The 15,955-nt window shown below is 37.4% G+C and overlaps 1 protein-coding gene across 3 annotated transcripts in view; it reads right to left on the bottom strand.

Annotated features, from left to right (window-relative positions):
• LOC107740375 (forkhead box protein O1-A) overlaps window positions 1-15,802 on the bottom strand; it is a 40,141-nt gene extending 24,339 nt beyond the window's left edge. For all 3 annotated transcript variants that reach the window (XM_016552803.1, XM_016552802.1, XM_016552804.1), the window contains exon 1: window positions 14,762-15,802. In XM_016552803.1, the coding sequence (XP_016408289.1) occupies window positions 14,762-15,313 (552 nt within the window). In that variant the 5' untranslated portion in view covers window positions 15,314-15,802. The remainder of the gene's footprint in view (window positions 1-14,761) is intronic.
• Between the last annotated feature and the right edge of the window lie 153 nt (window positions 15,803-15,955).

Below are 15,955 nucleotides of genomic sequence, written 5' to 3'. Positions count from 1 at the left end.
GCGATTAATTGCTAATGCTTTTATCACGGTATACGGTATTATCACGATATTGAAATTTAGTTTTAAAAAAAAAGGGCTGTCATAATACAGTATAACAGGTTTAATAACTTTTTTCTTATAACAAAAACAACTGAACATTTAAATGAAATAAGGCAATACAGAAAAATGTATAAAGGTACAAGGCAAAAGACACAGGCACAAGTGGAATGTAAAAAACACGGTGACATACATTTTTATAGTACGTTTTTTAAGTAAATATACTGGGCGATATATTGCGTCACCAAAAATAATTGAGGTCATGTACATATATTGCGCGATAAGTCGATATATTGATTATTGCGACAGGCCTTAATTATAACACTTAGGAATTCATTGTTACCCTATGCATTTTAAATTTAATATATTAAATAATTATTTACGACAAGATATAATGTATTACATTGCACATTATGAATAAATGTAATGCATTATACCCTTTTAATAATCCTTTAAAATGTATTATACATAAAAGCTTTAAGTAAATTGTTACCAACTGTTTTTCTGAAAAACTGATTGCTGATGTCGATAATGAAAAAATCCCAAATATCGGTCAATATATCGGCTTTGACGATATCGGTCGACCACTATCTAAAACTAAAGCTATTAAAAATTATTTTGTAATTGAAATAGCTTAAATAAAATATAAATATATTTGATGAAAGTTGAATATTAGAAATGTTGTCTTTAATGTTGTTGAAGTAGTAGAAAATTACTAAAACTAAAATAAAATAAAGCTAAAGATATTACTAAAGCAAACTAAAATGAAAACAAAACAAACATCTAAAAATAAAAGCTAATTAAAAAATATTATTAAATACAAGTAGTATCGTTATATACTAGTAGTATATAATGATACTAAAATAACACAGACTTAAATAAAAAAAAATTGTATTACAGCAGGGAAAATAACTATTAATTATTAATGAGCAGTTATATAAATGAGAATAAAAAGGTTTCGTTTCTAAATACAATGATTTATAGTAACACAAGCAGCACAAGCAGTTCTGGTTCAGATCAAGTAAAGACGTGTGCAGATCAGAGGCCAGATCTAATTGGACGTTGAATTCGATCCCTCTTGGCTTCCATGAGGCATCAGCCAAAAGCCCTATCTATCATGCAGATTCCACTTCAACTGCTGTAACATTCCGACGGTTCCTTGTGGGAGACTAGGAATGTGGAAGAGGAAAGAGGTTAAGAAAGGGAAGGATGAAAGGAAGGCTTGGGAGGTGATTTAGAGGAAACAGGAGAACAGGAAGAGGCCACTCATGTGGCGTCAGAGTCAGCACTCTCTCCTTCAGTGATGACATCACCAGTGCACTGCCACATGGCCTTGACTTTATTCAAAGTCATGAGTTCAAAACAGAAGAGAACTTAAACTGATGGTCATATTGTGACTAATGTGGATACAGTGTATAATTTTTTTCTTTCAATTTTTATATAATAATATATAATTTTATAATCTATTGTATTGTATTATTACATATTATATTTTACATCTACTATAGTATTTATATATTATTCTTTTATTTTACAATATACCTTTGGTGATAAATTATTACTATTGACATTATAATAATATAAATTATAATATCTTCCTACTCTTTTGATTAGAGACTTTTTTATATACATGTACATAAATATTTAGCATATTAGCAAGAAGCAGTTTGAATTTGTTTTTGGATTGTAATTTTGGAACTGGTTTTTGGATTTTATTCGGCATTCGGTGCAAATTACAGTCACTCTAATATGAACATCTACACTACAGACACACATTCCACAGAGAGGTCGATCCAGCTTTTCACTCCAAGTTTTGTATGAGTCACAGAAACCCCAGTGCCTTTGACAGGAAGAGACTGACGCATGGAAATATTGGTCACCAAAACATCAACAACATGGAGCGAACAATCAGAAACAAAACAAAACAGAGCGAAGCGGCTTAAAACTCCCGCCACTTGTTTTTTCACTCTACTGTGTTGTGTTCAGCCTCAGTGAGTCGGCAGGCCAACATCGACATGAATGATTCATTGAAACAAAACGGAGCACACATGTGGGCACACGTTTAATCTGCCCAAATGGCTCGGCCTCAACCCAGGAATTCACTATCACAAAAACAGCCGCCACACACACACAGCTCAAAAGAACCAGTGAAAACAGGTTACAGTCACAGGGTAGGGCCTATGATTTTTTTTCCCAAATCCGTTTTATTTTTTCCCAAATCTTTTTTTTTCCCCCACATTTTTCCCTGCTTCCGTTTTAATATTTAAATTCATATTTATATATTTATATAATATTTATTATATTTATACTCATATATCAAAAAGCATGTCTAATTCCCACTCATGTCGGGAGCCTGGCGAAGGGCGGCGATTAAGGGACGGGGTGATGCTGATAATTAGGGGGAGGCAGCCGACTCGTCACAGTGTGTTGATATCCAGCCGAGGAGCAATCAACCATAACTTCAGGCGAGCAGGCTCAGAAGTTGGGAATACGTGGAAAGTCACCATTCATACCAGTTCGCGCGAGAGAACGTAATCTTTTAGTTTTAAGTCGGTTTGAACAATCCGGATAAGCGCAAGTAAGTACCATTTTGATTAGCCGTCGTACCTACAATGTTTGTGCACTGTGTAAACAATGAGTGACGTATACGCGCGAGAGATCACTTCCGGCGCTTGCGTAAACTACGCCAGAGCGCAGTTTCTATTTTACTCTCATAGATTTTGTTACCATTGCCATGCATTATAGACTGATAGACTGCAACGGTTGGAGTTAAAAATCATCATATGTGTTCTACTGAAGAAACAAAGTCACCTACATCTTGGATGCCCTGGGGGTAAGTAGATAAACATCAAATTTTCATTTTTGGGTGAACTATCCCTTTAATTGACATAATAAAAATTTAACTAATTTAACAACCTTTTTTAAACTAAAACTTACATTTTTAGGGACCAATGAATTATTATTATTTTTTTCCATTTTAAGTTGTAATATGCCTAGATTTCATTTTAATGGTTTAGATACATTTTAATAATCATTTAATTAGTAATCAATTCTGCATTGTCGTTTTTAATTTTTCTAGATTCATCATTTATTACAAAATAATTATCAAAATTGGTGATAAACAAATAAAGGCATAAAACATTAACAATTGTTGAAAATTAATGAAAATGTGATAATTCCGTTTACTTTTTGGCAAAGAGCTAAAGATGATGATGATGATTATTATATTACTAAGTACATTCTACTGTACAATAGTAATATATTTCGGTAACAAGGTGTCCTTGTTACATATGTTACATTTATTTACTATTATAATAACAATTAATTATGCATAATTACATGCAAGTAACCCTAAGCCAAACCCTAATCCTAACCCTAACCATATAGTAAGTATAGGGCCTGTCTGTGTGACGTCACACAGACAGGCATCTGAGATCGGCTCGATTTGAGAAAGGGGAAAACATTTAACCAGATAAAAAAAAAAAACACTGGGTGGATTTTTATCATTATAGGGTGGTTGTGTACACACACTGCCAACACACATTTCAGTTCAAACAACTTGTAAAAGGCATGTCGCATCCTATGACCCCTTTAAATGTATAATTACACTATAACAAGGACACCTTAAATAAAGTGTAACCTATATTTCTGTCACAATTTCTTCAAGCAAACTTTTATTTTGATGGGTAGACTTCACATTTAAATAGCCGTCTTTTTGCACTTTTATATTTACATACACTTGTCCATATCATAATTTGACTGATTGTACAGACATCATTTTTTTATTTATTCATCAGAAATTAGGCAAATTTCATGACATACCAAAATATGAGTTCCATTTCATGACTGAATTCTGATTCTGTCCCTGTTTGTAATCACAGGGCTCTACAGAAATTGTTATAAAACCAGTTACACAAATTGTCTGTTCTTAACTTCTTATAAACAATTTAAAAAAAGGCAGGAAGACGCAAATGTAGATATGTAAATTATGTCAAATGAAATCCCACAGTGTATTCCTGATAAAACTAAAATGTTAACATCTCCATATTCTCTATCAATCTTGATACAAAATCAAGATGAAGTACTTGATATGCTTTTTGGCACGGAAGTGGGTCAATGTTTGAATGTTGTGTGTAAAGGCATATCTATGTGTGTGAGAGTGTGTTTGTGTGAGCATGAGCCAGTCACTCTGTGTCTATGTGTCATAATAGTGGGCCAGTCTGACAGGCACCACGTATAATCGCTTTAGGGCAGGAGTTGCACAACAGTGGAGAGGGTAATGCCTGCGGTTTGGGGCCTCGGCAGCCGGCGGGCTCATAAAAGTGATGGCTACAATATACTTGCACACAAATTCTGGCATGAAGGCGCATATTTCTCTCTCTCTTTCACTTCCATGCACAAAAATGACCCAAAAAGGGGCAAAGTGTAGCTTGCTGAGTGGTGGCCCCTGTGATCAGTCTGGGTGGTCCCGTCCATCGCTCTTATCGGTCTGACTCCCTCATTTGTCACTCAGCAGCATATGAACCTCTTCTTTTTAACAGGAAATGTGACGTGACAGCTCAATCTTCTTCCGAAGGAGCGCTGCCTAATGACAAACATAATTTCTGCTGGCAAAGTGCACAAAGTGATTTTCTTTTCATCACGACTCGGCTCTCCACACCTATACACCAATTATATTTCCATAATATTGTGCTGACCTACATACACATAAAAGTGCCTGTATACAAGGTTGAAAAGAGTGTCAACATTTGTCTCCAGTTTTCAGTGTCACATGATCCTTCAGAAATCATTCTAATATGCTGATTTGCTGCTCAAGAAATACTGTATTTATTGTTATTATCAATGTAAAAACAGTTGCGCTGCTTAATACTTTTGTGGAAACTAATACATTTCTTCAGGATTTTTGATGACTAGAAAGAAGCATTTAATTTGGATTTTTATGTAACAGTGTAATAGCCTTTATTGTCTCTTTCTCAATAAAAGTATTAGTTTTTTTCAACAAAAATTATGGCTGTCGATTTAACGCCTTAATTTGGTGCGATTAATTATGAAGAAAAATAATGCGTTTAATGCAACCTGCTCCAGCCCAGACCTGTATGTCATCTTAGGCTACATTCACTCTGCAAGCAAACAATTTTAATTTATTGCTCAGGTGTGATTTTTGTATGGCTGTTCACATTATCATTTTTAAATGTGGCCAATATTAGATTCCAGTGTGAACGAATAACAGTCCTGAACTGACCCACATGTGCAAAAGAAGCATGCTGTCATACGGAAGTAAACACGGAGGTCACTGAAGTGACCGTTTACACATTCAGTTATAAGCTGCTGTGCCGCAGAAGCCAGCAAATTCGTGAGCAGGCGATAAGGAAGACGAAGATGTGGAGAAAGATAGCAAAGTTTTTATTTTTATTTTTAATGTACAACCCAGTAAGTTTAGCTTGGCTGTCTCTGTAATACATGTAAAACAACACCTTTGGTCATATTCACAGAGGGATCAAAGAAATACCAGTATGTAAAATATTTAAAGTGAATCCCAACAGCGTAGAATTATGAAGAATGTCTTTTATTTATATAATATTATATAGTTTAGCAATATTACATGAGCAAGAGTGCAAGAGTGCAAATTATTTTTCTTGAATATCTGCATGATTGCAAATGTGATCTTGTTTGTTTATTGAACTGGTGTATAAAATCAGTAAGTTAATATTGTTTACCATTCAAACATTTTTAATAAATGGCATAGGTGAACTGGGGAGGGAGCTTAACATTGTGAATGTTAGAGGATATTGATGTTGTTTCTAACTCAAGGAAAATCTTGTTTTCCATCACACGATGAGCCCTTTAATGAGAGCGCTGATTTACAGTGAAGATAGAGTAGATGAGTTGCTTACACTGGTGCCGTGTTCACCTACTGCCATCATACCAAACAACTTTGTGACTCACTCTGACTCACTCCCCATGACTATTTGGTTTTAAATGGTCCAGTATGTCTACTCTTAGCATCAGATGGGATCTTAAATCTTGCAAAGAGAAGGAAAAACAAACCAGTTGGTACAAATTCCTTCAGTTGGATTTTGCTGTGCCAAATTTCCAGAATATCTCTGACCTGTAGGTTAATATTACGTGTTTGATGTCACGCAACCAATGTTACAAACATTGTAGAAAGAGCAGCAAGTGGAAAACAAAACTATAAGTCAGTTGCTACCTAAATACTGACTGGGTAACCTTAATTTATTTGTGTGGTAACAGCCAAGTCAGACAATACTTTTTTTTTTTAATTCATAGATAATAACATTGGAAATCTGAACTATATGTTGACCGCTGGACTAGAAATGCCCCCGGTTTTCATTTCAGAAATCTGGTCACCTTATAATAGGCAAAGGCTCCAAACGTCTACATAATCGCTGAAACATATAATCAGTGGTGAAACTGTCTGTCCGACATGTATGTCCAAATATTTGCCATCTTTCTCCTTGTATTTATATGTTATGGGGGGGGAGCATGTTGCAACCCAAACAGCAATCCTGCCAACATGCAGCTCTGTGGCCTGTTACCTCATGCAATCCCCAACCCTGTTAAACTGAATCATGAGGATGTGATGTTCTATCCCTGGGCTGCGGCCAGCGGTCCGTCGAGATATCAGCGTGTTCTGACCACAGCGAGACCGGTTACGCCACCCTGTCACCCTGCCCAGACAGGCAGATGGGCACAGGAGGGTGTGGGGAGAGGCATGCTAACCCCCGTTGGCTCTGTTGAGCCCCAAAATACTTCCCCCCTCCACCTTGTCCAAAGTTTAAATGCATCAGATGGTTTTTAAGGTCTGCTGCGGACTTGCCAGAACTGTCCTACTTGGAAGGTTTTACCACAGTGCACTCTTACATCATAGGTGAGGGACCTCGGATCGTTATGTAACGCGGCTCAAAATACACTGCCTTGCCTAAGCTCATTGTTGATAAACAAAATAAGAACAACTGTTAGTAAACTCGGAGCCTAGTTCAGGATCTGACAATTTTGCGCAAAGGTCTCTCCCTTCGGAAATTGTGTAGCCATTCAGAGCAAATACTGCAATGACAATGAATTGCTTGAGTCCGACTTCTTTGGACACTGTACTGCCAAGCACTTGTGGGAGAGCAGAAATCTGCAGTACATATTTTCAACGCTCGAAAATGTGTCCCTTGGATACCACGGTACTCGAAGTATATCAAACATTGCTCTTGTTAATTCTTTTTTATCTGTCAGTGGTATGTTTAGTCTGGAGAAGGGCGCAACATAAATCTCTGCTTCATGTCTCTGGTTCTGCTGCATTCTCTGAGGTCAAAAAGGTAAACAGAGTATTGAAAAATTACGGGGTGAGGATGGTAATCTCGACTTTCATGCAAATAATATGTGCCAAGCCAAGTCTTTTTTTGTGCAGGGGTATCCAATCCACTATCCAGAAGAGTTTAGTTCAAATCCTAATGACCTGAATTGGCTAATCAAGGTCTTCAGGATTACTAGAAACTTCCAGGCAAGTGTGTTGGGGAACATTGGCCCTAAACTCTACAGGACATCTTCCCTCCAGAAGCAGGATTGGATGTTTTAGTCCTTTTTATTTATATTTATTCCCTCACATCGTTCCAAACCTGCAGACTTTCTTTATTCTGTAGAACACAAAAGGTCATTTTTTAAAGAATATCCTGGACTTTTCCATGTAATGAAAGTGAATGAGGACTCTCAGGTTCTAAAATGATGGGAAAAGGACAATAATATGTGACTTGTGACAGACTTCTGAGCTATTTTCTGAAGCCATACAATAGACTTAAGTAATTTAAGTCATTATTCACAAAAAAAAATTCTTCCCCTCCAGTGAGCTGCTAACCATTGTGACCAGATCAGTTTGATTCCTGAATCCTAAAGTATTATTTTTTGTTTGTTTTGTTTTGTTTAAATCTAGATATGAACTGATTTAATACTGAATGAATGTCGTTGTATGTCACTGTATGTCATTTGGAATGAGTTAAGCTTATTAAATAATGCCAGATATAATATTTTTGGGAGAACTCTTTAAAGCAGGGGTGTCCAAATCCTACTCTTGGAGGGCCACTATGCGGCAGAGTTTAGTGCCAAACCTAATTAAACACACCTGAACCAGCTAATCAGGGTCTTCAAGATTACTAGAAACTTTAAGCAAGTGTTGGAGCAGGATGGAGTTAAAATTTGCAGAACATTGGCCCTGCAGTAGCATGGATATCCCTGATTTAAAGAGTCTGAAGTAAACCAAACTAGTCTTTCAAACTAAACGTTCCTTCAAAAAGCACAACCATATGACACTGGTTTTTCATACATGACACCTTCACACCCGTATGCACATATGGCTACTACTAGCATGCCAGGAATAGGGATTCAGCACATAAAACATTCACCATAACAGGGTGTAGACTGAAAGAAAGGATAGCGATACCTCAAGCTGACAGGAGGAGGGGAGAGGTTTATTGCAAGACTAAAGGCCTGGGATGGAATGTGCTCCGAAATTACATGTTCACCGGCCCTTTTATGTCAGTTTGTTGGGTCTACATTTGGAAATGCAGGTCACATTAGTGCACAAGAGAGGCAGAGCCACCCCGTCTCGCTCACTCTCCACTGAAGGAGTTCCACTGACTAACAAGTGGCACCAGACTTTGGCCTGAAGCTCTCGGATTCCAGTAAACGTTTCATTATGCAACTTTTAATGAGTGTCGTCTTATCTGAACTCAAGCGAAAGCGCGCGTCAGGCAGCCAGAGCCTGAGGAGATGACTGAGGAGCGCTCTATCCGTCGCTTTGGCCTAGCCCAGCTTTTACAGTTAAAAAATAACAGCCAAAGACCCAGTTTATGCAGAGTCATATTTGATTAAGTGTAGCGACCCATGCGTAAGCACAAGCGACAGCCGGAAGAGAGGCTGTTGCCAGGATGCGAGACGGACGAGGGAAGGGGTGAGAACGAAGGGGAGGTCAGGGCTTTTGGATGAATGCAAGCATCCTTCATACTCAAGTACAAGGGCTGACTGCACTGTCCCAGCAGGAGCTTCACAAGCAAGACACAGATTTCCTTCGGCCAAAATATGTGATTCTTGGAATGATGTTACATCTAATGTTCTCAGCTCTTCAAGGAATTAACTGCTCTTTCTCGCAGTAATAGAGCAGAAGGCAATGTGAGCATCACAGGGAGCAGTTTTTCAGAACCCAACTAGCGTCCTCAAAGAAAAAAGTATCTTAAAAATGGCATTAAATAAATAAATAAGTATTCAATATTTATGTGATTGCATAATGTGCAATGTAAATGTTTATTTACGACTCATTTGTGTGTTTATTATTAAATATTAATTGATTATTAAATAAACTTTGTTTTTGGTTTTAGTTTTTCGCTAACTGAAAACTTTAACTTTAGTTTCGGTAAAAAATACATTCCTCTGCATTAATTATATAAACAGTATGCAGGGTCAGGAGGAATCTGCAAATTTTCTTTCAGATTACTATCTCCACTGAGCAAGCATCTGCACAACACATTAACTTAGTCGTTATACACTGATATCAACCCAATGTTTGACCATGATAGACGTTACTAAATTTGTATAAGATAATAATAATAATAATCATTCAAATTTAATAAAAAATAAATATACCAGTCAGACTTAATATTAAATATAGGCTAGCTTAATATACAATGCACATTTTTGTTTACAAATAGTTTTTAACCTTCAGTATTATAATTCTAAGTATAATATTATTATATAAGCATAATAATAATAATATTTTTTTATGGTTACTTTTATATCATAACTGCATTACATTGATATTCCAATCTTATCGTCACATGACATCCACAAAAAAATCTTATACAATATTTCTGAGCCAAACTGTTTTCTTAGATGGCCGAGGTGAATGTACCTGGTCTATGTTTTGAAAACGGTTTTCAAAAGTGTTGATTGGAGGATGGGTTATCACAAGAGCAAAGTGTGACATACCACAGGACAGGAAAATCGATTGCGGACATCAAAGAGTGCTCAAGTGATTGGCGACAGAGACCTGCATCAAATATTTACACTGCGAGAGTGACGTATGTTTCATAGATATAGCAAGAGCAGGAACAACACAGGACAGATCAAACTGAACAGTTTAGGCATGTTTGTTTAGAAACACTCAGAGACCTCATATCATGTGTAACCTTTCAAAAACAACACATGCAAGAGCAACTAAAGTTTACAACTCTACAGACAGATATACACTACAGGAGCTTCCCAGCACAACACAAGAGCCTCTCTAGAGAAAGCATCAGACTCATATGCATTGTAATAGCTTGTGCCTTTGCAAATTCAGAATTGAAAACTCAAACTAGACTGAACCTGTGGATTAGTGGTTATGGTTATTCATAATAAAGGAGTACAAATTATGAAATAAATAAATAAGACACAGCAATAATCTGGTTCAAAATATGTTGAAATATGTTCAAAAAATGTCCCTTGGTGGTAAATGATGTGCTAAGGACGTTCTCTGCGGAGAATAGATGAGCTATCATGTCAGGTTACTCAGAGATGGCTGACTCACTAGGTTCCATTTCCTATTAATAGAGGTAATTTGTCATTCACTAAAATCTGGAAGGAAAATGCTCTAAACAATACATGTCTAAATGTGACAGTTTTCTCTATAGATGTCACAACAGTTATTACAGTCAGAATTCTAAAAAGAATGTATGATAACAAATACTTTATTTAATTATATTTATTATTATTTAACAAATTGTATGTATTCATACATATTCATGACAAATATTTTATTTTATTTATTATTATTTAATAAACTGTATGTATTCTTATTGTTATATATATATATATGAAATGTACAATGTTGTATATTATTTAGATTTTATTTATTCAGAATAGATATATATTAAATGATATATTAAATAAAAAATAGAGAAAATATTATAACACACACACACACACACATACATTTATATAATTATATGCTACCTACCTTTATATCGTAAAATAATTGTCTGAATAAATACTGTATGTTTTTTATTATTATTATATATTAAATTCAAGTATATTAAAGCAGGTATCCAACCTGAAAAACAGTTACAAAACATTGATTTAACTGAAGCTAAAGAGTTAGTAAATGTAAGATTTATCTCAACTGATCACTGAGGAATGTGTATTCAGCGTCTGGTATTCACTTTTCCTTTGAACTGTTTTCTGTTTCCCTTCACTAAACAACGTCACCATTTAACTAATGCGCAGTTAGTCTTTAAGCACATCTGTTACAATGTAAATTTCACATGCCAAAGTTCGTGAACATCTTGTTACAAAAATACATCAGTGCGCTAGCGTAACTGACACTGGTTTTCAGTGGATTGTGGGAACGGGATAAAATGTGACCAGTGTACGGTAACCTGGCTTCAAGAATTCGGCCTTTGGAGGTGTGACATTAAACTGTGTGTTACTTTGCCAAAAAGAGTTACTTTATCCCCTGGACTGAAGCCCAGACTGCAGCAATACAGAGCTCTTCTCTGCTTCACGAACTGAATTTAGCACTGAGGGTTGATTGGGGGGTGTTAGGGCTGTCAAAGATTCAATTCTCTTGTCACGATCAGAGCGTGCAAGGAGCAGCAATGATAGATTTCTCCCCCTCTCACCCTTGCTTTTTTCTCTGTGTGACTACCAGCTCTCTGGAGAAAACAAAGCTGGCAAAAAGTAAAGTGCCCTGTGTCTTCCCCAAGAGAACAGACTGCCTGGAGAAAGGTGCCTGCCAACATGTTACAGCTTACAAGTTACATTCTTCATCAAGATTTTGGATTAAAATTCATATGGATTTTTCATAAGAGAAAGTTTTCCACAAATTGTAATCAATGTTTTTGATTTCACTAGTCATGCAATACGACAAATAAATTTTAAAAGTACAAATAAACCATGCAGTCTCTTATTTAATAAAAAAAAATTAAGTCTTATTCTCAATGTATTTTTGTTATATGTAAAAAAAATTATTATTTTATAAAATATATTTTATAATGCAATAATTTAATAATTAAATATAAAATTGTTTTTAAGATACTACTATTACGACTGATAATAATAACAATAATAGTAATAATAATAATATCTTAAATATATAATAGCCATTCGCCAACAAAACAACCTCAGATGAAATTATGTACTTGTCTGGTTGTTAAAACAATTCAAAACCGATGATTTTCAAACTTAGCCTCTCCTTCGTTTCAGCATATTGGTTTGGAGTGACAGAAGCTGTGCCCCCGAGGGAACCTTTAACTGATCATTACCAGCGCCACATTGTTTATGAGATCAGAATAAAATTGAACAGTTCCTGCGGGAAATTTCCTGTGGTTCTCAAAAACATTGCCCCATTATGAGTCACACATACTGATCATCCAATCACAGCACAGATCATATCTGTTTTACTACCACAAAACAAACACACACATGATTTGACATTGGGTTTATCAGATGTGCTTCCGATAAAGAGTGGGAAAGGTGCTGAGAGCTGCCCGTGCTACTAAGAATTATGTGTCATCAGAGGTAAGAGAGGTTAAACGCGCCCGTTTCCAAATGCATTCAGTCATCAGTTCATATACGCCTCCCCAACGGACGCACAAAAGCATGATAATTGTGGAATGCTGGCACACAGACACACAATAAATCAGAGGGTGGAGCGGATCTTTCCTTGCATGCGTAGACCGCCATGCTTGCATACTTGGCAAACATCAGGGGGGTATTGACAGTTAATCCTGCGGATATTAATAGCGTGCGGTGTGATGATGCACTACACCTAACAACACAACTTTGGATCCACTTAACGAAGAGGTTTCCATGGATATAAAAAGCACTGTTTTCCTGTTTCTCCGGTTGCCAGGGTGGTTCAGGCATACCGGTGGTACAACAACGTGAGACAGCGTGTCACCAGAACTGATTTATTAGTATCCACCTGATCACGTATCTTGTGCTAGTGTTTGACGTCTTGATCTTCATGACACATAAACATGACCAAAGCTCAGTCTTATGGATCTGTGACACACTTACGTTGAACTCTTCTTCGAATGTACGAAAAACCTCAACCTCTTGCTTGTCTTTTCATGACCTCAAAACTTTATTTAACCCATTTAAACTTTTTTTTTTTTTAATTTACAATGCTTATTCAGTTAATTAAATCAATTAATATAACATTTATTTCCTATAATGGAATTTCTCTTTTTGGAAAAATGAAAATAAGGTGAAAACCTGATTCTCTTGATTAAGGAATGTTGCAATAAATTCATCCCAATCTGATGAGAAAACAACTATTTTAGTTACGAGGTGATGATTTTATATGAATTTGTACAGTTTTTATACAGTTTTTAAAAAATATATATGAAGGTTCACCCCTAAATCTAACCACCAGTGGGCAGATAGTATGAAAAAGTACAGCTGAGATTATTACAAATTAATAATAGCCACCAATTTGCCAAAAATAGATAAAAAGGTATGAATTTTCATGAGTGTGTTGGATAAATGCAGCATTTTCTCAGTGCTAGTCTAAAGCCCCGTTCACACCAAGAACGATAACGATAAAGATATAGTTCTAAAAATCGTTCTCAATATTAAAGAATAGCAGAGTCCACACCACAACAATAACGATAAAGGCACAGAGAAACGATATCGCTGGAATCACTTTCAGAACGATTTTTATCGATAAAAATATTGACAGCCAATCAGATTCAATCCTGCTGTCACGAGCTCGAGAATTTAAAGCGGCAGACGAGCATGCGCTTAGAATAAACAGACGATATCGCTCGCTGGTGTGGACGCTAATATCGTCTTTATAGTTATATATTTATAGTTATCGTTCTTGGTGTGAACGGGCCTTTAGTCTGTATCTGGGCCTTGAGGGGTCTTGTATTGTTTTAGGCCGGGTTTCTTTTATTAGTCCCCAACCTCAAGCTGTGGTCACATTTACCATTGTTATGCAAATTTTGCAGGTGAAATACAGTGTCATATGCTAGTCATATGAATTCACTGTGTGCTTGGTAAAGTGATATCTGTCTGAGCTGTGCGTCAGACTTCATTGACAATAGACAAATCGTCTTTTATCCCACAAAATTTCGCTAATGTGACCAGACCTTTAGGGGGTTTTGTAGTGGTCTGGCACTTAGGGGTCTGGTATTTGAACTGGGTCCAAGTTTTTGTCTTGTCCTAACTTCAACTCCAACGAGTTCCACCTGGAAATGTGGAAAGATCCTAGAAGTCTTTGCTGTCAGCAGGCATCTATAAAACACTTGTTACTCGGGACCTGTCATGTGACATGGGTCAGCACTTGAACTATTGACTGCAGTGCACCACCTCGCCATGTCCTGCATGTAACTAGAGGCAATCATCTGTCCTACACGACAATGAATGCAGACTGTTGACAATCCCGTGACACTCCTAAAACAATAAGTGAAGGATGCATAATAATCAGCAACTCAACTAAGTAATTAGGTCACACGGGACAGCAAGAATACCAACTAAGCAAAATCCAAAAGTTCGCATGACGCGGGGGCGTTCACACAAGACGCGGTTTTGTTTTCATAACAGCTGAATGGGAGCGCATCTGAATGGGAACCATGGTAACCAAGACGCGTTTATAGAAGTTGAACTGTTTGGCGTAAAAACCCAAAACACAAGGTGCAACCGACTGACGCACGAGTGTACAGACCAAAACTGAAAACATAAATACCTTCCAACCAGCGGAGCTGTTACTATCCCCCTTGTCCTTAAAATAAGGGACGTTTTTCACCATCCAGTCGTAGACCTGAGACAAGGTGAGCCGTTTTTCGGGGGAGCTCTCGATGGCTTTGGTAATCAGGTCCGCGTATGACATATTTCCCCAGGCGTTGCGTCTGGACGAGCTGCTCTTGCGCTGAGCGGCTGCCGCGGCTGCAGCGGCGGCGGCCACCGGAGAGGAGAGCACAGGCACCTGTTGCTGGCGGCTCGGGATTTGCTGCTGGTGGATGCAGTTCTCCTGGCATTGGAAATCGCCGCACAGCACGAGCGGCTTCTGATCTGGGTAGTCCTCATTCTCTTCCAGCAAACTGAGGTTGTTGATAAAGTCCGTGTTGCTGGAGGGCTCCTGCTTGACGGACGGAGCCGGGGACGATGTGTTGGAGTCGGCGGCGGCGGGGTTGGGGAACTCCGGACGCGGCAGCGGCCAAGTACAGGAGCGGGGTCTGGAGAGCGGCTCGAAGTCCGGGTCGATCTCGACCATCTGGTTTTGGGCTGCGTCAGCCATGGTACCAGCAATACTGTTTGTGTCTTAAAATGTCACATATGACAGTCAAAAGAAAATATGACGTGAAACGCGAAAGAACAAACAGAAAGAAAATGCAGTTACTTTAAACTGACTTGGTTACATTGGAAACGACTGAAAAGTCACAACGTGGCTAGAACGGCATCAGATTGGTGTTGTTATAAAGTTTTGTAATCCAGTCCAGTCCAGTATTATGTGATAGTCTTGTTGCTGTCGCTTGTTGAATGTCTGTGTAGCAAAACTCTGAAGTGCGCTTACTGGAACTCACTATATGTCACCTGACACCGCCCACGTACGTGATTGACAAGTGCCGACAGCCAATCACAGGCGCGCTTTTGAAAGCGAAACGAGCAGTGTTTTCGTCCTTTAAAAACTAGTAAACAAACTTTCACGGAGTTTGGACGTCATGAAAACACTCGCGATTTTGACCGCATGGCTTCTAGCTTCATTATATTGCTTGTACATACACAGACGCGCATATTTTTGTTTGTTTAATTATGTTGTAACAAAATGGTACTAATCAAACGAAAGAGAGAAAACAAAAAGAAACAGAAACAACCAAGGTGTTTTCGTTGACCACAGCGGTTATTACGAATTACTTTATTTTTTATTAGCGGTATTTTT

Source organism: Sinocyclocheilus rhinocerous, unplaced genomic scaffold (assembly GCF_001515625.1).
Source record: "Sinocyclocheilus rhinocerous isolate Xijiao unplaced genomic scaffold, SAMN03320098_v1.1 scaffold315, whole genome shotgun sequence".
Lineage (NCBI taxonomy): Eukaryota > Metazoa > Chordata > Actinopteri > Cypriniformes > Cyprinidae > Sinocyclocheilus > Sinocyclocheilus rhinocerous.
Note: the sequence above shows the minus strand (reverse complement) of the source record. Positions and strands in the feature narration are given on the sequence as shown.